Source organism: Nomascus leucogenys, chromosome 4, assembly GCF_006542625.1.
Source record: "Nomascus leucogenys isolate Asia chromosome 4, Asia_NLE_v1, whole genome shotgun sequence".
In the NCBI taxonomy this organism is placed as follows: domain Eukaryota; kingdom Metazoa; phylum Chordata; class Mammalia; order Primates; family Hylobatidae; genus Nomascus; species Nomascus leucogenys.
This window is the reverse complement of record NC_044384.1, coordinates 76,739,421-76,762,626: the sequence shown is the minus strand read 5'-3', so window position 1 is coordinate 76,762,626 and position 23,206 is coordinate 76,739,421. Positions and strand designations below refer to the sequence as shown.

Below are 23,206 nucleotides of genomic sequence, written 5' to 3'. Positions count from 1 at the left end.
TTTCCACACATGGGCTAGATGTGGGGAAAAAGAAATGGGACGAGACCGAAAGGGTTTCAACCGTTGAAGGCATCCTTGACCCAGGACTAGGCCTAAGTTGTCCCTCTCCTACCCCAAGCAAAACTCCCGTTTGGGTCTGAGCCCCAAGGCGGGGAGGCTGGCAGAGAAACTGACCCCAAATTTCACCTGATCCTCAGTGGCCAAGGCCCGCTGGGAGATTGGGAATGGAAGCCCCAGGGAGATGGGTCAGCGGAGCAAAAGTGGGAAGAGCTGTGGCGAGGGGGCATCTCCACTTCCCTGAAAACAGGTTGGCAGGGCTGGGGGCGCCTGCATCTTGGCTTTAGGGAAGAAGTGGGGACTCACTTCTCAAAGTTGAAGAGGGGGAAACGGATGCTGTTCTTGATGAAAATAGTGAAGTTCTCAGCTTCCATCATGATGGGCCTGTGGGTGAGCACAGGAGGCCTTAGCTTTCCCGGAAGAAGAGGAGGAAATGAAGGCTTTTATCCCAGGGCGACTTTTCCTGGTGGGTGCCTCCAAAGGGAGACTTCTTATAGATAAAGGGTACTTTGAGAGCGGGCCATAGGAAGGGGCTGTCTGTGCCTGAGCGTCAGAGCGGGAGGAGGAGGCAGGTGGGTGGGCTGGGGAAGATGACACCCTGGGCCTGAGGTCACCTCCCACACCAGGAAGGGTCAACACCAGAGAGAGTCACAGACCCTCCTCAAGCTCAGAGACACACGGCTCCCACATGGGCAAAGGGAAGCTGAGGTGGGGGCCTGTCTCCTCCCATCTGGCTTGGAGCCTTACGTTTCCACCGTGTCCACTTCCGTGGGGCACCAGCCCTGGATCTCACAGGTCCGGAGCACAGAGCTGTAGTTCACGCAGCGGCCAGTGAGGATCCCTAAAGTGAGAGCCACAGCTGCTGGGTGGCTGCCTGCCCTTTGCTCCTCTCCCTTCCCTTCCTCCCTCTTCCCTTCCTTCCCCCCATCAGGGACCCTGGCAAGTGGGGGAAAAGAACCGGCAGGGAAAAGGGATCTAACTTCTCTCCTGCTGCTTCTCCTGAGCCCCAGACCCAGCCAAAGGGAGGTGACAGCCTTTCTTTCATGTACTCTGAGCCCCAGCAACCCTGAGGACCCCTCTTCTTCTTGCTCTTCCTTCCTTGCCTCTGAGTCTGTGCTGCAGCTGTTCCTTCTGTCTGGAATGCACTTTTTGAAGCCCCCTCTGTCCTGCCAAATCCTATTCATCTTCAGGGACCATCCCAAATGTCACCGCCTCAAGGAAACCTTTGGGTACCGCCTACCCAGAAGCAATCTCTCCCCCTCCCCCAGGCTCCACAGTCCTTTGTACCTCCTGGACAGCACATGCCACTTCAAGCACCCCTGTCTGTCACCACCATCCTAGACTGGGAACTCCTCTGGGGACAGGGCCCATGCCACCTTTGTAGCACCCGCTGGGTGTGGCACCCAGGGAGCATCTGTAAATGCCAGCAGAATGACATGGAACAGGCTGGTTCCCACTCCCTCTCCAACGATGGGATCTCCCCCATTGGTCCCACTAACACTTGGGATTGTGGGGTGGGGAAGGGGCTGGACTCACCCCCGCCTGGGAAGCGCTCAGGCCCGCACTGGCTGTCTGATACACAGCGGTATTTCTCCTCACTCTGTGGGCAGACGGGTCACAGGTTGGTGAAGGACACTGTACTGGCCTGGTGAGCCCCTCGGCTCCCACGACCTCCCCACAACCAGCAGCCTCAGGAGGGTGGAGGTCCCAGGTCCCAGCTGCAAGGCCAGACTTGGGGCCTCTGCTCATACCCCGCCCCTCCCTGCCACCACTCCCACTCCCACCAACATTTTCAGCCTTGACCTGCTTCACCCAACCTCTCTCCTCCCCTCACCTCTGGGCAGAATCCTTGCATCTGATTTTCAGTAACAATCATCTTGGTGATGATGACAAAGACCGAGGTGCCCTTGCGGGGAGAAGAAGGGAGAGAAAAACATCCAGCAGTCCCAATCTGTGAGACAGGGACTATAATTGATTATCCCCACTCTACAGATGAGGAAAGCGAGGCTTGTGTCTAGTGACTTGGCCAAGGTCACAGGGCTGGTGAGGGGCAGAGCTGGCTCTTTGCAGCCACCCACATGGCCCCCTTCCCCCGTGTGTGTGGTCCTTGATTGCATTACAAGTTGTGGCAGAGCCTGGAGAGGAACCCAGCTTTCCTGATGCCTCACACCGCAGGCCCAAACTCCCGCACAGCTCTCAGCTGCTGGGGGAGAGTTCCTCTGGATTAGTGACATCATGGATTCTAGTTTGGGAATTCCACTGGCACTCTTTGCTTGCTTTCTCCCTTCCAACCTGCCCAGCGTCTGGGCATCCACATGCCTCTCTGGGTAGGGGGACCATACCTGAGGTGGCGTCACATAATCAGACACATCCATGACCCTGTTGGCGTAGAGTCCGGAGCCCTTCACCTTGGTTACCACCGAGGACTCAATGGCTGTGTCCCGTACCTGGTATGCCTTCTCGTGCAAGAAAACCCACCTGGAGCAGGAGAGCATAAATGAAGAGAAAGAGAGGAGTCCATAGACCCGGCAGACAGAAGGTGGGAGAGGACACCTTCCTGCCAACACTTGGCCATGCCTGGCAGGGTGTGCGGGTGGTTCCTTCTGGAGGTGTGAGACCTAGAGTGAGCCCTTGGTTGACTTAGAATAGCGTTTCTCCACCTTTTGTCCCATTACTGCCCCTCAGGTGCCTTTCTAGACATTTTCTCCCCTAGTGGCCCCCTCCTCCATGAAACTCTGATATCACAGCTATCTGTTTATGTACTGTATGCAAATTTGTGCTTTATGAATAAAAAGAGTGAGAACCAATTTTCGCCTCCTCGGGGGCCATATGGCCCCATTGAGAATGCATGGCTCAAAGTCATTCCATGCTGCTGATGGGGGCCACTTCTCTGGCAGGCACCCAGGAGACAGAAGGACAGACAATCCCAGGCCTCTGCTCCCGTGCATTCCAGCCTTGGCCCACGGCTGTACCCTAATGCCCAACACAAAGTAGCTCAGTAAACAAATCAATAAAGGTCCTTGGGAGCTGGGTGCTTGGCAGAATCTATCTGCCCAGGTGTCAGATGAGAACAGAGGAGGAAGTGGGGACAGCGGCTGAGCTTTTACCTGGTAGGTAAAGGAGTTGGGTTGAAGGTGGGGGGCTGGGGGAAGAGGAGGAGTCTGATCTTATTCCTTGGATTGTGCTGCCACCCAGTGGTCATTTACCTGTACTGGCTCCTTCCTGCAGCTTTAAGCCATTATGGGACCACGTGGATGAGGCCTTCCCTTCTTCCATCCCTACCTTCCTTCTCAGACTTTCCCGGCCTTGAGCAAGAAGGGCCTGCAGATACTTACTGGCAACTCGTGCCTCTGCTTTCCTATAAAGTGCCTGCCTTTCCATTTGAAATCGCCAATCACAGCTCTCAAGGCTGAAGTCCCCGCTCAGCCTCACTTAATCCCACACTTCCAGCCTTTGGCAAGATTGCCTTTGTTCCTGATGGCACACTGGGAGGTAAGATGCTGCCACCATCCCCATTCGACAGATGAGAAAACCTCATCAAATACGTTTAGAAAATGCCATGCAACCCTCCTCCCTCCCCGAGAAACATACAGTGTAAACAAATAAATACATCTGTTACATTTTGTTAACCTCACTGTCTCTCAATCTTATTTGACCACAAAAGCCAGTCTTGGAGAAATACTGGTGACCTCTCACGGAACTGAGGAGCACACTTTTGGAAATGCTGGGTGAGGGCATTTTCTGCTTCTAACCAGGGTGGCACGAGGTTGGAAAACCACACCAGATGGAGGTGAGTGGAAGGAATTTGAGACTGTGTAGCCCAGAGAAGACAAAGCCGTAGGAGTTAGAGGCTGGGAAGCTGCAGAGGCAGGAGCTGGGCTGACCTGAGAATTCTATAAGGAGGTGGGTGAGGACTTCAATCCCAGAACTGGCTGCTGCGGGAAGTCACCACATGCGTGCCACACGTCTGGGAAGACTCCAGGACAGCGTGTTGCTCACCTGGCAGGTGTGCTGAGAGGAGGCCCCTTCCTCAGGTGGAGGTTGGACTGAATGATCTCTGGGGTCACCTACTGTTGGAACATGCAAAGAGCAGCAGCTCCCAGAATGTACCGGGGGTCCCAACCACTTATAGTTTGGACACCACAATCCTATTTACTGCAAACCCCAGCAGATATTTGCAAGTGGCTCTTTGTTCAGTTTTCAGTGAGAGGGTTTGGCGTTATCCCCATCATGGGTCTTCCTTTGCTCACTGGAATCTTTTTTTCTTTTTATTCTAATTTAAGTTTAAATTTTTGATAAATAAATACTATTTATTATTATTATTTCAGACAGGGTGTCACTCTGTTACCCAGGCACTGGCACCATCTCGGCTCACTGCAACCTCTGCCTCCTGGGCTCAAGTGATTCTCGTGCCTCAGCCTCCTGAGTAGCTGGCACCACCATGCCTGGCTAACTTTTTTGTTTTTAGTAGAGACGGGGTTTTTCCATGTTGGCCAGGCTGGTCTCAAACTCCTGGCCTCAAGCGATCTGCCTGCCTTGGCCTCCCAAAGTGCTGGGATTACGGGTGGGATCCACCATGCCCAGCCTTATTTATTATTGTTAAGTAACAATTGTATGTATTCATGGGGCACAATGTGGGTGTTTTGATATGCCTGTACCTCGTGGAATGATTATGCCATGCTAATGATCACATTTACTACCTCACATATTTATCATTTTTTTGGTAGTATTTCTTGAATGATTTCTTGAGCAGGAGAGAAAGGGTGTAGTCACAGCAACGGCATATGGCTTTAAACCCGTTACCTGTTTTCCTATTGCTGCTTTAGAGCAGGCAGGCGGCATCCTGATTAATGCACCACTTAGAGTGACTTGCATGCTTGTAAAATGCTCTCATGCACACCGCCTTCTATGGGGCTTTGTGGTGCTGCTTTATCTCCCAGCACTTTTCTTCTTTTTTTGGAAGGGGAGGGGTTTCATTCAGATTTCGCAAGGAAGTATGCCTCACGTACAGATAGAAATCCCATCTGCCAAATTACATCCTAGCAGAAGAGAAGGGAGCCTCCCTGTCACAGGAAACCCAAATGAGCATTATTAGCTCACAGCCTGGGGCCCTGCAGAGTGACGGGAGTGAGGTCTGGGGCCTAGGCTCTCTGCTTCCAGCTAAGATGGCTGTTGGCCGCAGCTGTACATTCGCAGAGCGCAAACTGTGGTCTAAACACACCCTTCTGGAACTGAGCCTCAATGTGCCTAGCCACAGAATAGACATATTTCTCAGTGTCGACCTAAGGAAATGGTTTTCTGAGGCCCCTGCCCTGCGTCCTTAAAGTCCAGGAACATTTGGAGATGCGGAGTTCAGATTACTATTATATAACCAATGCGGCACACGCTAAGCTGAATCTTTCACTGCATTCTTACTGAGACAGCTTCGTTATTACTTTCATGTCACGAATGAGGAAACTGAGGCACAGAGAGGGTGTTAACTTGCCCAGGATTTCACAGCTGGTATGTCGGCTCTAACCAGGCAACCTGCTCCAGACCACTCACAGCCCCTTCACTCGAAGGTCTCTAGCTGTGTCCCAGCTCAAAGCCAGGCCATGCTGGCCCCCTGAACAGGACCCCGTGCTTTTCCTACCAGCTCCTGCTCCATCACCAGTGAAAGCACCTCCTGGCTTAGGATAGTCTCAGGAGGAAAGAGCCGAGGACTCCAAGGAACAATCAACCAATCTCCTACCTCCTCCTCCTCCTTCAGGGCTCCTTCTTGTGCCCAGTGGGGCGGAGAGGCCATATTAGAATTCTCTCTCTGACTTAAATAACAAGTGGAAGAATTTCAATGGCCTCACGGGGCCTCAGGATGTCATCAAGGCAGCTAGAAAGAAGGGGATGCTTCATTTCCAGAACGGAGGGGCTGCGTCTGTCTCTGGAGGCCAGGGCTCAGGAGCTAGGGCAGGCCTGAGCCTTCAATTCTTGGCATTTACTCTGCTGCTCTGACTATTTTCTTCTCGCATTCATGGTTTATTATTTATAGAGCGGAAGGCGTGTGGCAGCTCCTTGGCAGGTGGGATGTGCAGGAGAGAGGCCAGAGCCGCGCCCCAGCACCCTCCCATCCGCCCCCAGAGAGTCAAGGGGGAGGCTGGGGAGTGGGTGTGAAGAGTGCACGCTGTGTGTGTGGGAGGAGGAGAGGGGTCTCTTAGGAAGGTGTGAGCTGGGCAGAGGGAAAGGGGGAGGGGTGATGGTTGGGTCTTTGTGAAGTAGTCACAGTTGCCATCTATTACTGAGTCACCGTCTCCGCAAGGCACTTCACATATGTTACCTCCCCTCCCTATAACTCCCAGGGAGGAGGTATTCCTAAATCCATTTTACAGATATGGGGACTGAGACTTTGAGATGTAAAGTCACTCTTAGGAGGCCCTCTCCTAGTTGGTGTCAGAGCCAGGCTTCTAACCAAGTGCTCTATGTTCCATATTGGGGGAGAGGGCAGGCAGGAATGAGAGTCACTCCTCTCTCTGGACCAGGATTACTGGTCCAGATGGGGCATCCGGCCAGGCATGGTGACTCATGTTGTAATCCCTGCTTTGGGAGGGCTGAGACCGGTGGATCACTTGAGGTCAGGAGTTTGAGACCAGCCTGGCCAACATGGTGAAACCCCATCTCTACTAAAAATACAAAAATTAGCCAGGCGTCGTGGCACACGCCTGTAGTCCCAGCTACCAGGGAGGCTGAGGCAGGAGAATCGCTTGAACCCAGGAGGCGGAGGTTGCCGTTAGTCGAGATTGCGCCACTGCACTCCGGCCTGAGGGACAGGGCAAGGCTCCGTCTCAAAAAAAAAAAAAAAAAAAAAAAAAAAAAGATGGGGCAGCGCAACAGTTCTTCCCACCATAACAGCTCTTCCCACCATATCAGTCACTTAATTGTGCTGACAAGGTGCCTCACAGTGATACCCTGGGCTGAGGATGGAGTGGAGAGCCAAGAAGGTAGGATTCCAGATCCTTCTCTTTAAACCAGAGCAGCTCCTCCCTTTTACCTGCTTTATGTATTGAACTCCCACCTAAGATCTGAAATGAGGCTGCATATTGTGAACCAAAGCATGGGGCTGTACAGATGGCAAGTTTGTGGACTGGGTCTTGTATGAGGGAGGAACAGGGCAGGCAGGGCAGGGCTGTGACAGGGTCAGAGGCTCCAGCAGCCACCAGTGACCCTTCAGGGCAATGGGGCATCAAAGGCCTGGTAAGTCCCTGGCCTCCTAGTTTGCAAGGAGGCAGCTTCCTCCAGGAAGGCCCTGGAAATCAACCTCAGGCCAAGCACAGGCTATTGCTTCCAGGGACTCAGATCCCAGGGATTTCCTTCAACTTCTCAGGTCCCCACAGAATCCAGAATGGGGATGGGCTCTCGGGAAGTCCCACTCCACAGAGGCAAGTGGGGATTACCACCTGGACCCAGAAAAGATGTGAGAAACATCAAGTAAGTCCAGGCCTCTCTGTGTGCCCTGGAGTGGGTAAAGGAAAATAGTGATGAAATGGTGTCAACTACAGACAAGCAGCTGAGGGCGGGGTGAGAATGTATGTGGGATGACCAGGTGGTGTGTTGCTGAGAAGGTCTCAGAGAAATGATGGGCTCATGTTAGGCAGAGTCTAGGTTGTCGACCTGGTTGGGATGATGGGGAAGGGATTGAAGTATCAGTGAAATATTAACACTATAGCCTTAAAAATCCCTTCAAATTCGATTGGGTCCAAGCCACTGTCACCTCTCTCCATAAACTGCCTCGTAGCAGGTTTTCCTGCACCCACTCCTACTCCCTCCGCTTCCAGGCGAATCAGCCCGGGTGCTCTTCCCAACTCAGATCTCATCGTGTCTGTTTCTCTCTCTCAAACTCACGTGTGCACACACACAAAAGTGCACACAGACACATGGGTTAAAATGCTTCCATGGCTTCTGTTTTTTCATCTCCTGTAAAAAAACAAAAAAAGCCCTCTAAGGGTGTCTGAGGTCCAGCCTCTGTGTGTGTTCCCATCTACCGTACACCACCCTCACTCACTTCTGCTCCCTCGGCTCCAGCCACAACGACCTTCTTTTCTTTCCCCTGTTTGCCAGGCTCCTTCCCTTTGCAGAGGTGGGTTCCTCTGCCCTGAACTCTCTTCCTTCCCTCTTTCACTTGGATTGCTCTTACTCATCCTTCGGGTCTTGACTAAAATGTCACATCTCCAGAAAACCTTCCCTTACTCCCTGACCGGGCCAAACACCTTCACAGAAGTGGCTCTCCTATAACTGTGCACCTCCAAGCCACAGTTGACATTTCACATTTGTAGAGATCATCAGATGAATGCTATCTCTTGCCTTCCACTGTAAGCCCCACGAGGGCGAGGACCCTGTCTGCTTCTGCCCACCATTCTGTCCTCAGTCTACAGTGCCTGGCATACAGAGATGCTGGTACATTTTTGCTAAATTAATGATGGTGGACTCATGAAGTCACAACGTGCATGGGTTCACATACACCGAGATGGGACTCAGGTCAGGGGGCTGGGCTGCAGAGGGCACCGATGTAACTGGAAGGCAGTGTCCCGTGGGGAGCTGTCAGGCTAGGAGATGGATGGGGTTGGAAATTAAGATGCCAAAGAGCTTCGCACACTCGCTCCAGCAGGCTGGGCTCCAGCCCTGAGGACTGGAGGATTCGATCTGATCATGATGAGACAGAGACAAGGGCAGTGGGGGCTGAGCGGGCTGGTCTAGGAGCCCACTCTCTCCCCCATCAATCTCTGCCTGGAGCCAGTGGAGCCAGGCCAGATGGGGAATGTGCTGAGCCAGCTTTTGCACTCACCTGGGCCAACATACCATCTTGTGGCTATAAACAACCACAGCATTGAATATACACGTGAACACAGAACATTTAAGAACCAACTTTGAGCCAAGCTCTAGAGATACAGACAGTGAACATTTGCAAACCTCGTATCTCACAAAACCTCAACATTGGAAGGGATTTTGTGGCCATTTAATGCTATTCCAAAGCTTGAATCCCTTTTCTAAAATCTCCCAAAGGAGCACTGGATGGTGCAGCCTTTTTACAATACCTGCCCACTGAAGCCTACCAGGGCTTGCCCAGCACACAGAGGGAAAAATCACCTAAACAGTCACATCTAGCCACCTTTCCCTCCACACCCTCACATAAACTTCAACTTTTCAGACAAGCAGGTTTGCATGCAGCTTCAGCCCACAGGCACACAGGATTCTCCTTTGACCTGCTTGAACTAACTCCTCACAGTCAGTGGCTTGCTGCCTCAAATGCAAAGACTCATTGTCTGAAAGAACAGCATAAGATTGGAGACCCGCATGCCAGGAAAGAAAATCTTTGAGGTTTCTGCCTGTATTTCCTGGTGCCCACCAGTGTGTGGAAATGACCACAAGAAGGATAGGACCTGCATTCTTCCCCAGCCATTGTCTGCTCCACAGCCCTTTGTGTGTGTGTGTGTGTGTGTGTGCGCGCGCTTCCAGGCGGTGGGGGCTGAGAGGGGATGGTTGCACCTTCCTGGCTCTTAAGCAACTCCTAGGATGGGTTACATGGCACAGGGTCAAGGAGAGGTAGGGAACTTATGCCTTTTGACAAAGAGGAGCATTTCTAGATTCCTGGGGAGGGAGCTGCACCACGTTCAGGAAAGCTCCTTTTCTCCTTGGCCCCTCTTCCCTTGGGCCTATGTTTGTTTCTTCATCAAGGGGCAGTTCCCTCTTTGTCCTCCCGTTCAAGAGCAGAGGGCTTCTCCCTTGCCCTTCTCTCTCTCACCATCTCACCCATCCATGCCAGAAGGAAATTCCTCATTCTAAAATGGATCCAGTTCTCTCTTTCCCTCCCGGCCACCAACTTGATCAACCTGCCACCACCCCCTTGTCTCAGTGCCTTCCCTTCCCTATTCCTGTGCTGTCTTGTCTTTTTGAGACCCCGAAGAGTTGACTGAGGGGAATTCGAAGATGTGGGAGGGGGTCTGCCTGTTCTCTTGTTGGGGAGATGAGAGCAGGGAGGGTGCAGATGGAGCTCCTGAGCCCTCCCTCGGTGGAGGGCAGTGCCAGGGCAGGGACCCTACTCCTCCGAGCGTGTGCCTTGAAACCACTTTCAACTCTGGAGGATGAACCGGGAAAAGAATTCATCTGGGTGAATTCAGGTCCTAGGTGGGGGTGGCAGAGGCCAGTCTTTAAGACTCGGCTCCACAGAAGAAACTGTTTCTCCCAGGAGGGGAGGAGCTCAGGAAGCTGGACGGTAGCACCGAGGCAGGAGGGTGAAGATGGGATGCCAGGCAGCCCACCCCACCAGGGACCTGAAGGGCCACAGACTCACCCTACAAAGTAGGAGATGATCAGAAGCTGAACTACTCGGTTGATGATCCCGATGGTCCAGCTCTTCACAACCACCGACTTGGTGGTCTCATAGGTGAAGAAGTCAGATATGCAGTTCATGCTGAGAGAGTGCTCAGGGGACACTCAGAAGGGGGCCCAGTGGTGGCCTCAGGAGAGGGAGGTCCTACAGGACAGGGAGATGAGATCACGACCTGGAGGGGGCAGCTTAGAGGGGTCGGAGGAATGGGGAGCCTGTCCCTTTAAGCCAGGCAATCCTAGTCAGGTTCTCTCTGCTCTTGATACTCTGGCTTCCAAGAGGCCGGGACCAGGGCGGGGGACCCCCTTTTTGTTCGTCTCCACCCCACTCCCCTGTGATGTCACAGCAGGGGTGGGGTCTCCAATCCTGGGCTCCTGATTGCCTGGGATGTAGCTGGCTGGAGCCCTCTGGGACTAATGTTTTATCTGCACTCTGTCTACTGTTTCTGTTCTGTTCTCTTCTGCAGCATCCTCATCCCAGCTCACCAGCTGCTCACGCTCTCCCTAAAGCCCCTTGCAATTTCCCATCCCCCAGTCACCTAACAACCTGCCTGAGCTAAGGATCCCTTCATTCCTGAGTGTCTGCCAAATTCCACCCAGTTCTGCAGCCGTCTCCTTTCCTGAGTTGCCCCCGGTGGCATGGGTCAGGGGGAGAGGGTCTCTTGAAAGTTTTTCTGGGTCTTCTGGGGTGTGATGAGTAAAGAGTCACATATTTCTAACTCCAGTTGGTAATGAGCTTTGCTCTACCTGTAGCATAGCAGTTAGCACTTCTTTTTTTGTTTGTTTTGCTTTTTTTTTTATCATTATAGTTTAAGTTCTATGGTACATGTGCACAACATGCAGATTTGTTACATATGTATACATGTGCCATGTTGGTGTGTTGCACCCATTAACTCATCATTTACATTAGGTATATCTCCTAATGCTATCCCTCCCCACTCCGCCCGCCCCATGACAGGCCCCCGTGTGTGATGTTCCCCACCCTGTGTGCAAGTGTTCTCATTGTTCATTTCCCAACTATAAGTGAGAATATGCAGTGTCTGGTTTTCTGTCCTTGCGAAAGTTTGCTCAGAATGATGGAGTCCAGCTTCATCCGTGTCACTGCAAAGGACATGAACTCATTCTTTTTTATGGCTGCATAGTATTCCATAGTGTATATGTGCCAACTTCTTTTTTTTTTTTTAAACTGTCAGTTTATTTATCAAAATCATTTGTTAGATTATGTTTTCCTGAAAGGTTGGGGCTGGGTTTTTTTTTTCTTTCTTTCCTTCCCTTCCTTCCTTTTTTTTTTTTTCTCTTTCTTTTTTTTTTTTTTTTGACAGAGTCTCGCTCTGTCACCCGGGCCAGAGTGCAGTGGCATGATCTCAGCTCACTGCAACCTCTGCCTCTTGGGTTCAAGTAACTCTTGTGCCTCAGCCTCCTGAGTAGCTGGGATTATAGGCACCTGCCACCATGCCTGGCTAATTTTTGTATTTTTAATAGAGACGGGGCTTCACCACGTTAGCCAGGCTGGTCTCAAACTCCTGACCTCAAGTGATCTCCTCGCCTTGGCCTCTCCAAGTGCTAGGATTACAGGTGTGAGCCACCGCACCTGGCCGGGGATGTTTTCACCTTGTTCAAGTTTCCTCAAATCCGAGAAGTGTGCTAAAGTAGTAATGGGCCCTTAATATCTCTTTGTTAAACCCAGTTGAATTTATTTTGCTAGATAATGCTGGAATAGCCACTACTCAGAGGTTAAAGCTATGAGTTCAGGGGAGAAGGGTGCATTCCTGTTGTCTCTTACCCCAGGATTGAGTTAGCAAGCTGGTGTACTGATTGTCAGGGAAATCTTGAGTTTACATATTCTGTACTAATGTCTTCACCTAGGACACATATCAATAGTCATTGTGCACATACAGTCACTGTGATTATGACAGAAGATAACTGGACTGGTGGTGTCAAGGAGGTCTGGGTCCTAGCCTTGTTGCCAACGCACTGAGACCCTGGGCAACTCACTCCCCTTTGGCTCTCAGTTTTCCCATCAGTAAAAGGAGGTTGGGGTAGAAAAACTAAAACATCTTTTCCAGGTCTGGTCTCTGATGTTGCAAAATGCACTCTGGGATTATACGGGGGAGACCTGGCTTCTGCAACCCCAGGATGATATGATTTCAAATCAGTTCTGGCTCCAAGGTGAATCTGACATCAGGACTTGAACTGGATACGGCCGTTTGCCAGCCTCTTGGAGGTACCTATAATTTTCGGTTAGGGATGTGAAAATTTTGGGTATAGACAGTGAACTTGACAGTTCAGCCAGAAAGCAGTGCACCCACGATGACACCAACACCCGCATACTCTCCGCAGCCAGTGGGAGAGGTCGTTTCTTCCCACAACTGTTCAAATACTTTTCTTCTTGTCCCATAGACTCCTTTCCATGACACAGAAACTATTTTGCAGCGAAACGGGCACGCATCATTCCAATACACACCCCCACCCCACCCCACCCCTGTACTAAGTCTGATACAATAAAACTACACAATTTCTCTTTAGTATCTAGTCTCGACTGAAGAAGTGTCTGTAGTTTCTAAAGATCCCTACACACATTTTCTAGGCGATTCCAGCCGGGTGAGAGAGGCTTCACGGCAACCACCCTTCCCTCAGGTCCTCCAGAGTCGCTGACGCTCTATGCGACTGTCTCGCAGGCGGGCCCGGCTCGCGTCTCTCTAGCCAGCTCGTCTTCTCTATGGCCTGTGCGCGGCTTCCGGTGGCGGGACGCGGGGCCGCGCACGCGGGAAAAGCTTCCCCGGTGTCCCCCCCATCCCCCGCCCCGCGCCCCCCCGCATCCCCCCAGAGAGCCCACCTCCCGCGCCGGGGCCCTCGCGAGGCTGCAGCCTGAGGAGGTAGGTAGTGGTCGTCCCCCGGTCCCTGGAAGGCAGGGGCCCCGCTCCCCCACGGGACGCTCGACATGGACCATTCCGCGTTCGAAACCGCGGGGAGCGGGCGAATCCATTCTGTGGGGCGGGGGTGAACCGTGGGTCTGGGGTCGCGGGGTGGTGGGAGCGGTGCGAGGGAAACCCTGCACTCTGAGCTGGATTGGGGCGCGTGCGAGGTGCGGACTCCGGGCAGACCCTGGGGTTCCGCTGCTCGTTGCCATGGCTCCCGCCGGAGCGGCCCGAGCGGGCGTCGGGTTGGGTGTCAGCGGTATTCCAGGCCCGGTTCTCCACCCGGGCCTGGGCCTGGACCCTCGGGCACTGCAGCGTCCGTCTGTAGATTTCCAGGCAGAGGAAATCCTGAGACATCCAGGCGCAGTTGGGAGTTGCTACCTGGCTCCATCTGTGAGCACAGCGAGGTGCTGCCTTTCATGCTTATCTGTCTTCCTCTTGAATTCAGATTCCCAACCTGCTGAGCATCCGCACACTCACTGAGGAGTTGGGGCCCAGCTCCCAGTTTACTTGGTTTCCCTTGTGCAGCCTGGGGCTCTGCCCAGGCCACCACAGGCAGGGGTCGAGATGGCAGAAACACTGGAGTTCAACGACGTCTATCAGGAGGTGAAAGGCTCCATGGTGAGAATGGCTTGGACAGTTGATACAAGTAGAGAGAAGGAAGGAGGGTAGAGTTTTTGTCCATTAATGAGAGCTTGCTTTGGTAACGTTATTTTGGAAAAAGAAGACTCAGTATAATGTATACCTCGTGTCTCCCCCAACACAAGGCAATACTGAGACATAGTCTCAGAGTTATAGGGACCGTATATGCTGTTCAGTTCCCAATTCCTGTTTTACAAATGAGGAAACTGAGAATCTGTTAAAGGTTCTAGATACCAGAGTCTGGTTTAGAATCTAGACTCCTTGGCCCCCTCAGCTGTTGCTCCTGCATTGATAATCTGGCCAGTCCACTTGCAGCAGGAATGTGTGTTAGGTAGAGCTGTAGAACCCAGGACATGCTGTGTACTGTCTCCATGCATCTGGGCCTGCTTTTCTTACAGAATGATGGTCGACTGAGGTTGAGCCGCCAGGGCATCATCTTCAAGAATAGCAAGACAGGCAAAGTGGACAACATCCAGGCTGGGGAGTTAACAGAAGGCATCTGGCGCCGTGTTGCTCTGGGCCATGGACTTAAACTGCTTACAAAGAATGGCCATGTCTACAAGTATGATGGCTTCCGAGAATCGGTGAGATGTCCCATGGCTGTAAACCTCCTTTTTACTGCATCATCTTATTTTAATCTTCTAGAGACTCGATGTTCCTTCCTCATGTAACCCTGTGATTGCTAGTTTGGGCTCCTTAGAGCAGGGCTGTGACGCCATCAGGCAATCAGTGTTTGGCTTTGAGCGTTGAAGTCTTGTGAATTTCTGTGTGCCTTGACTCCAGAAGACTTTCTTCTGTCTTGATTTAGACAGTAGTTTTTGCCTGTGGCTTTTATCAAGGTTCAGAATCTTAGCTTGATGTCTTTTTGTGTGTTTTTTTTTTTGGGACAGGGCCTTGCTCTGTCACCCAGGCTGGAGTGCAGTGGCGCAATCTCGGCTCACTGCAGCCTTCGCCTCCCTGGGCTCAAGTAATCCTTCCACCTCGGCCTCCTGAGTATCTGGTACCACAGATGCTGAATATCTGCCACCATGCGCAGCTGATTTTTCATAATTTTTGGTAGAAACGGGGTTTTGCCACGTTACCCAGTCTGGTCTTGAGCTCTCAGACTCAAGGGATCGCCCACCTTGGCCTCCCAAAGGGTTGAGATCCAGGCATGAGCCATTGTGCCTGGCTAGCCTGATGTCTTAAAGTGTGGGGTTTTGTTTTCCAGTTTGAACTGCTTGAGTTAAAGGCTTTATTTGATTTTAATTTCCACTTTCATTAAAGTAATACCTATACAAAGTTTATAAAGTCAGATGGCCCATAACCAGGAATGTCAGATCCAGTGGCTAGAAGCAACCTCTTTCAACAATCTTTTAAACCATGAGCTGGGTTGCTAAGTCAGCATGGATTTCTTATAAAGCCTATTTGGGGCAGTTTCTCAGAAATAGATAATCCCAGGACATTCAAGTTGGTGTTAAGGCCACCAGGGTTTACTGGGATTATGTCTTCTTCCCTCCACCCACAGGAGTTTGAGAAACTCTCTGATTTCTTCAAAACTCACTATCGCCTTGAGCTAATGGAGAAGGACCTTTGTGTGAAGGGCTGGAACTGGGGGACAGTGAAATTTGGTGGTGAGTCGTGGGGAAGACTGAGATTTGGGGAGGAAGATAGGGTGAAGGGTTTCAGCCTTTTACTTGTTTTGCTCTTTTCCCTCTGCCACTGTCTCTGATTTCCTATCTGTGTGCATGTTCATCATGTGTTTATTGAGTACCTACAGTATACTGGGCACTGTGCTTGGGGTTGGGGTTACAGTCTAAACAGGCTAAACCCAGTATCCTGTCTCTGTGGAACTCAGTTTGGTGGGAATATTGCTTATGCAGACTTAAGGGGAGGAGCTTGTGGCTGGATAAGCCCTTTCCTCACAGGGCAGCTGCTTTCCTTTGATATTGGTGACCAGCCAGTCTTTGAGATACCCCTCAGCAATGTGTCCCAGTGCACCACAGGCAAGAATGAGGTGACACTGGAATTCCACCAAAACGATGACGCAGAGGTGTCTCTCATGGAGGTGCGCTTCTACGTCCCACCCACCCAGGAGGATGGTGTGGACCCTGTTGAGGTGAGGCTTCCCCTGGTTGCCTTGGCAGCAGATGGTGCTGAGCAGGCATTGGCTGGCCTGGGAGCAGGGCCTGCTGCTTGGTTACCAGTGTGTGCTTTTGCAGGCCTTTGCCCAGAATGTGTTGTCGAAGGCGGATGTAATCCAAGCCACGGGAGATGCCATCTGCATCTTCCGGGAGCTGCAGTGTCTGACTCCTCGTGGTCGTTATGACATTCGGATCTACCCCACCTTTCTGCACCTGCATGGCAAGACCTTTGACTATAAGATCCCCTACACCACAGTACTGCGTCTGTTTTTGTTACCCCACAAGGACCAGCGCCAGATGTTCTTTGTGGTAAGCAGAAATCCCTATGGCCGGATAATCCTGGTTTTTGCCTAAGTGTTAAGTAGATGGATCTCACTGGTGTGCAGAATTCTATGCTGGTTAATTGCAAGTTATTGTAGAGTGTCAATTAGTACTCTTCCTTACTAGATCAGCCTGGATCCCCCAATCAAGCAAGGCCAAACTCGCTACCACTTCCTGATCCTCCTCTTCTCCAAGGACGAGGACATTTCGTTGACTCTGAACATGAACGAGTGAGTGTCTCCCTGGACTCGTTTTCTGCCACTGTCCAGGCAGGAGACAGGTGTGCCATTAGAAGGCAGTAGTGTTGTGACCTCACCTTGCTTTCTTTGTAGGGAAGAAGTGGAGAAGCGCTTTGAGGGTCGGCTCACCAAGAACATGTCAGGATCCCTCTATGAGATGGTCAGCCGGGTCATGAAAGCATTGGTGAACCGCAAGATCACAGTGCCAGGCAACTTCCAAGGGTGAGAGTGTGGGCCTGGGATCCTGCCCTGCCTGGGTATGGGAAATGCCGTGTCTCCTTGGTAAACCCTTCCTGAGATGGGAATGCAGCCTGTTAGAGGCCTGGATGGGACCTTGTGTCACAACAGGTGTCAGCGCCTCTGTCAGAACAGCTCAGTGAGGTTTACTTAGTCGAGGACATGAGCATGCGTGTCGCTGCTGCTAGATATGCCCTTTACCTCTGCTGAGGTTGGCACTAACCAGGCTCCCTGCACCCTCTGTCAGGCACTCAGGGGCCCAGTGCATTACCTGTTCCTACAAGGCAAGCTCAGGACTGCTCTACCCACTGGAGCGGGGCTTCATCTATGTCCACAAGCCACCTGTGCACATCCGCTTCGATGAGATCTCCTTTGTCAACTTTGCTCGTGGTACCACTACTACTCGTTCCTTTGACTTTGAAATTGAGACCAAGCAGGGCACTCAGTATACCTTCAGCAGCATTGAGAGGTGAGAACCTCCACCTGTCACTTCCTGGGCATCCTGGTCCCGAGCCAGCTTTGTCTAGGAAGGCTGGCATGGCCTGGGGCACTCTCCAACCCTGGAGCAGAATTTTTCTTTTGCTACATCAGGATTTGGTCCTTTTCCCTGGAGTGCTCAGACTTTAGAAACCTCTCCATTGCTTTCTTTCTGGTCATTAAAAAACAAACAAACTTTTTCTGTATTCTGAAAGCTATATGTCTTCACTACTGGTCTTTTTTCTCCTCCACTCCCCACCATGATGGAAATGCTATCTCTTTCTTTCCTGGAATGAGCTTTGTGCCTGAGAACATAGCAGCTAATGCTTATTGAGTGCTCACTGTGGACTAAACGTTTTATAAGCATCTTCACGTGTAATCCTCATATCAACCTTGTGAAGTATGAAAAAAGATGACCACATCCCCTGCCCCATACTTACTCCCCTCTGGTAAACAGGTGCGAACCCCTTCCTGCCTTTTCTTTCCCAGAGCTCTTCAAAGCCATGCAGTTCTTTCAGGACTAATGTCTGGCTCTGGCTCTGCCTTATTGCTGTCCTCTGGGGGTTTCTAAGCTGTTGGGTTGGGTAGCATAGTCAAGACCTCCAGGCTCCACAGTCTACCCCAGCTCATGGAATCAGAACATTGTTTAGTCTGCCCCTGTGTTGGCACTACCTCTCTGGTAACATGGTGCATGTCTCCTCACAGGGAGGAGTACGGGAAACTGTTTGATTTTGTCAACGCGAAAAAGCTCAACATCAAAAACCGAGGATTGAAAGAGGTACTTCCGTGTCGGGAGGATGAGACCCTCTCCTGGTCTTTCTGTAGGGGAGAAAGGGGTGGAGATTTTTTCCGGCTTCTTTTTCACTCTTTCTTCTCTTCTTACCCTTATAGAAAAAAGAGGTGCGTGTGACCCTTTCCCCCTCCTGGTGCAGGTTTCCTCTGCATGACCTTAGACCAGTCTATGCAGCCCCTCAGGAGCCCCCAGTGGGGCTGGGAGAGGGAGGGGCTTGGGGCTTGGACTAACCCAGTTGGCAGGAAGTACTTGGGCGTAGGCCCTGCACGTTGGCTGTGTGTGGACAATCCAGCCCCAGGTCTTCTGGGAGCTGCTGCTCTGACTTGACAGGCATGGGGGTGTGCTTTTGAGTGTGCAGGGATTCTGGCTCGAGGGTGAGTTGGCCCCACTGTGAACTCTTCCCTGGCTAGGGCATGAACCCAAGCTACGATGAATATGCCGACTCTGATGAGGACCAGCATGATGCCTACTTGGAGAGGATGAAGGAGGAGGGCAAGATCCGGGAGGAGAATGCCAATGACAGCAGCGATGACTCAGGAGAAGAAACCGGTGGGTTAGCCTCCGTGCTGAGCACGAGGATGGTCAGACGCTCCTCGCTGTGGCCCGGGCTGGACTCACCCTTGGGCCAGAGCTGGGTGCCTGGGTGAGGTGGGGGGATTTCCACTGGGGCAGAAGCTGATGCATCCTGTGCCCTTTTTCAGATGAGTCATTCAACCCAGGTGAAGAGGAGGAAGATGTGGCAGAGGAGTGAGTTTTGGTGGTACCTTGTGGGGATAAGATGGTGACCCATAAGCTTAAGGGACCAGAAGATTTCTGGACATTTCTCAGGTCCCAGCATTAGCTGGGACAGGGGATGTGGTCATCTTTTTTCATACTTCACAAGGTTGATATGACCTAGAATGGGAGAGTGACCTCCAATGCGGTGATACATGAAAATGTTTTGGAAATTGTCAAGGGCTTTGTAAGTGCAAGTCATATTTTGAAGTCACAAAAGTATAGTGGGGTCTATGGCCATACCACCCTGAATGTGCCAGTCGGGGCTGGTTCACAGTTGGATGAGGAGAGAATGGGAATGAGAGCTGGTCAAGTAAGTCATTGAATCTGTTTCCTCATCAGTAGAAATGCAGTAGGACCCCTGCTAAACTGGTTAAGACTTTTTGTTAGCAGTGTCAGAAATGTGACTCACTCTCACTTTAAAAGGGAACATATAAAAGGGAATTTCATAAGTTCATGTTACTGTGGAGTCTGGGGATTTAATTGGCTTCAGACACTACTGGATTCAGGCGCTCAAATCTATTTCTTCCGATTTCCTTAATTAAAAATAGGTTTACCCCATGGGGTGCCCAGTGACTCTCAGAAGCTCAGGGCAGGCTTAATCCTACTGGTTTAAAACAACACCAGAAGTGCCTCTTTTGGTGAACAGCATAGTGAACACAATGGTTACCTGCCCCTTTCTAGCCTGAGTTATTAGGATGGGCCGGGGTCTGATGGGCCAGAAATAGGCCAAGTGCCCACCCTTAGAGCCTGTGGTTGGGGTAAACCCTTCCTGAGTGGGGGCAAGGTGGTTCCCAACAGAAAATTGGGACTCTGCTCTCTTAATCCAGAAGGATTGTGAAAGAATGTCGAGCAGGAAAAAAACACCCAACAGGAGTCCACTAGTTCAGCCTGCCACATATTTATGAAGGTTTATGAAGGTGTAATGAGCAAATATTTGTGAAAGTGCCTTGAAAACTGTCCAGCAGCATACAGGTGTAAGTAAGGTAGTTGCATTTTTTGAGGAGTTTCACATATATCAGATAAGACTGTCAATTACAGCGGTAGGCACTGGGTTGGACTGAAGTTGGTTTTCTTTTTGTAGTAACTCATTATCTTTTCATCAGAAGACTGTAGGGCCAATCCTTTTGTAGTTCATAAACATAATGGTTGGGTGTTACGTGCATGTGTGAAACGTGCCACCCTCCAGCCTTGTTATGACGTCGACACATTACCCATCTGACATGAAAAAAAAAAGACAAAAAAGAGTATAGGGTAGATTAAGGTGATTACTCCGAAGGAAGTGGTGAAGTGGATTTGGGCCATGTTCCAGGCATGAATGAGGCAGTGTTTCTGCCTGTGGTGTCCTGGGGATGGACTAGGACCTGGTTTGGCCACGCCCAGGGAGATCCGCTGAAGCTCATTGATTTGTTTTTCATTCATTAATTCCGATCAAGTAACCAATTGCTGTGGCTGGGTCTAGAGAGGGCATGGCTGAAGCCACCTCAGTGAATGGGAGGAAGCAGTGTTGGGGATTGGTGGTGGATACTGTCCTCTGGTCTTCCTCCCTTGCCCCTTTTGGGTGGGTATCTTTGGATTTGCTTTCCTCCTGTCCTGAGGCGGTGGGGTCCTGTCTTCCCTCCTCAAGTCTAAGCCTGGCTTGTTCTCTGGCAGGTTTGACAGCAACGCCTCTGCCAGCTCCTCCAGTAATGAGGGTGACAGTGACCGGGATGAGAAGAAGCGGAAACAGCTCAAAAAGGCCAAGATGGCCAAGGACCGCAAGAGCCGCAAGAAGCCTGTAGAGGTGCAGACTGTAGATGGGAGGGGCTGTGTGTGGTGCAGTGGGTGGGGGGCGTGGGAGGCATTCTCTTTACCTTCTCCTGTCCACCATCAGTAGGACCTGTTCTTCCTTGGGGCTGTTTTTTATAGCCAGTGATTATAGCCTTGAGGGGTATCTTCTTGGAAATTTTTCTCACTAGCCCTGAGATTAATAAGCTTCTGGAAGGTCTGAATTAGGAGATGGGCTTCTGTCCTGGTAAGCTAGGCACTGAATTGCAGAGGGGAAGGAGATACTATCCTTGCCCTTAGGGAGCTCTCGTCTCGCCTGATGCTATTTAGTCCTCCACTTTTTCTCCACGTTAAGTGATCTAAATAATTTATTTGGGAAAATGTGTGAGTTCTATGGGAAATAGCTGAAGGTATTTGGGTTCTTACGTAGGTGAAGAAGGGCAAAGACCCCAATGCCCCCAAGAGGCCCATGTCTGCATACATGCTGTGGCTCAATGCCAGCCGAGAGAAGATCAAGTCAGACCATCCTGGCATCAGCATCACAGATCTTTCCAAGAAGGCAGGCGAGATCTGGAAGGGAATGTCCAAAGAGAAGAAAGAGGTGAGTAGCAGCAGAGGAGGGGTGATGCCTCTTATGGGCTGGCAAGAGGTGCTCTCTTGGGGTGGCGAGTCTCATGACTGATCGGGGAGCAGTATGAGCCATTGGAGGGACTTTCTATATCGATTTTGCCTGCATCAGGGGAGAGGGGAGATGGGAGAGGTCTTATTCTTCACTGTTTTTTTCTGTGTGTGTGACAGGAGTGGGATCGCAAGGCTGAGGATGCCAGGAGGGACTATGAAAAAGCCATGAAAGAATATGAAGGGGGCCGAGGCGAGTCTTCTAAGAGGTGAGTGTCGAGAACGTGGCCCAGTCACTGATTTTTGTGGCAGACTTTTTTTTTTTTTAACAGGCCGAAGTTGAGCATTGGAAAGTTAAAGACAGCAGATATGCTTCTGACTGCAGTAGGGTAGTGCTTCTCAAACCTGGGTAGGCCATTGCCCAAGTATGGGTGACATGACAGGGCATTCAAGTCACTGGGGAAATATGGCCCATTTTCCTGGACCATTTTATTTGAAGGTACGGGGGAACGAAAAAAAATACTATTATGGAGTGCAGTGCACAGTTCGCATGAACTCTAAAAGATAAAGCAAGAAATGTCAAGTAGGTTTTGCATATGGGGCTGCTTTAGGCTGTGCCCTCTGATTCTTCTGGTGTACTCATGATACTCTCCCTTGGTGCTCTTCAGGCTGACACATCCATTTACGTTCAGAGTGAAATGGGCTGTGTGGCTGGGATTGGGAAAGGCCTTGTTAAAGCTGGGAGAGGTTTGGTCATGGTGATAGGGGACCTGAAGGCCCAGCTCCTCTTCCCTCTTGCCAATACAGGGACAAGTCAAAGAAGAAGAAGAAAGTAAAGGTAAAGATGGAAAAGAAATCCACGCCCTCTAGGGGCTCATCATCCAAGTCGTCCTCAAAGCAACTAAGCGAGAGCTTCAAGAGCAAAGAGTTTGTGTCTAGTGATGAGAGCTCTTCGGGAGAGAACAAGAGCAAAAAGAAGAGGAGGAGGAGCGAGGTGCGGCAGGAATGTGGGGGCTGTGGGCTGGGCAGGGTGAGGGGCATGTGTGTCTGGGGTTGGTCTGTAAGAGTAATGAGTTGGAGTGGATGGTGGGATTCTGAGGTTCTGAAGGTGGGTGCTGTAGTTGGGGGCGGTAGGGAATTGCGGGCCCTTCACTGAAGAGTGGGTGGGGCACCCAGGACTCCAGCTTTTCCCTTAAGACACCTTTGGTTTTCAGGACTCTGAAGAAGAAGAACTCGCCAGTACTCCCCCCAGCTCAGAGGACTCAGCGTCAGGATCCGATGAGTAGAAACGGAGGAAGGTTCTCTTTGCGCTTGCCTTCTCACACCCCCAGACTCCCCACCCATATTTTGGTACCAGTTTCTCCTCATGAAATGCAGTCCCTGGATTCTGTGCCATCTGAACATGCTCTCCTGTTGGTGTGTATGTCACTAGGGCAGTGGGGAGATGTCTTAACTCTGCTGCTTCCCAAGGATGGCTGTTTATAATTTGGGGAAGAGATAGGGTGGGAGGCAGGGCAATGCAGGTTCCAAATCCTCATCTTACTTTCCCGACCTTAAGGATGTAGCTGCTGCTTGTCCTGTTCAAGTTGCTGGAGCAGGGGTCATGTGAGGCCAGGCCTGTAGCTCCTACCTGGGGCCTATTTCTACTTTTATTTTGTATTTCTGGTCTGTGAAAATGATTTAATAAAGGGAACTGACTTTGGAAACCATGTCCTCATGCTTGCTTTGTAGCCCTGGTGTGTTGCTCCCACTTTTATTGGTGGTGTTTACTGCTCTGGTCAGACTGGGCAGGGCCTTCCTGGCCAGCCGGGAAGCAAGTCTCGAGGTACATCCTGTTCTGTTCCCGGCTGGACAAGCATTGGTTTTCACCCGCCTCTGCCCGGATGG

At 51.2% G+C, this 23,206-nt stretch overlaps 2 protein-coding genes and 1 non-coding gene across 4 annotated transcripts in view; 2 read left to right on the top strand and 1 right to left on the bottom strand.

The window, feature by feature from the left end:
• P2RX3 (purinergic receptor P2X 3) overlaps positions 1–10,695 on the bottom strand; it is a 34,293-nt gene extending 23,598 nt beyond the window's left edge. Inside the window, exons 1-6 of one of the 2 annotated variants that reach the window (XR_004029584.1) lie at positions 10,376–10,570; positions 2,400–2,535; positions 1,892–1,963; positions 1,594–1,657; positions 805–898; positions 364–441 (exon numbers count right to left, since the gene is read on the bottom strand). Coding sequence is in view for 1 of the 2 variants with exons in the window: in XM_030810123.1 (XP_030665983.1) it covers positions 364–441; positions 805–898; positions 1,594–1,657; positions 1,892–1,963; positions 2,400–2,535; positions 10,376–10,494 (563 nt within the window). In the remaining variant the exon portion in view is untranslated. Of the gene's footprint in view, positions 1–363; positions 442–804; positions 899–1,593; positions 1,658–1,891; positions 1,964–2,399; positions 2,536–10,375 lie in introns of both variants that reach the window. The other variant, XM_030810123.1, reaches the window with a different exon arrangement.
• Positions 10,696–13,124: 2,429 nt separating this feature from the next.
• On the top strand, positions 13,125–23,025 carry SSRP1 (structure specific recognition protein 1). The gene is made up of 17 exons (XM_003275300.3): positions 13,125–13,286; positions 13,777–13,949; positions 14,369–14,554; positions 15,478–15,583; positions 15,878–16,068; positions 16,172–16,402; positions 16,541–16,644; positions 16,747–16,875; positions 17,138–17,359; positions 18,073–18,145; positions 18,571–18,709; positions 18,862–18,907; positions 20,588–20,717; positions 21,132–21,302; positions 21,500–21,588; positions 22,127–22,313; positions 22,534–23,025. Exons 2-17 carry the CDS (start codon positions 13,896–13,898, stop codon positions 22,603–22,605), a joined length of 2,130 nt encoding a protein of 709 aa, XP_003275348.1. The 5' UTR covers positions 13,125–13,286; positions 13,777–13,895; the 3' UTR covers positions 22,606–23,025.
• Positions 20,056–20,158, top strand: LOC115834982. The gene has a single exon (XR_004029962.1). It is a non-coding gene; the product is annotated as a small nucleolar RNA U13 (small nucleolar RNA).
• Positions 23,026–23,206: the final 181 nt, after the last annotated feature.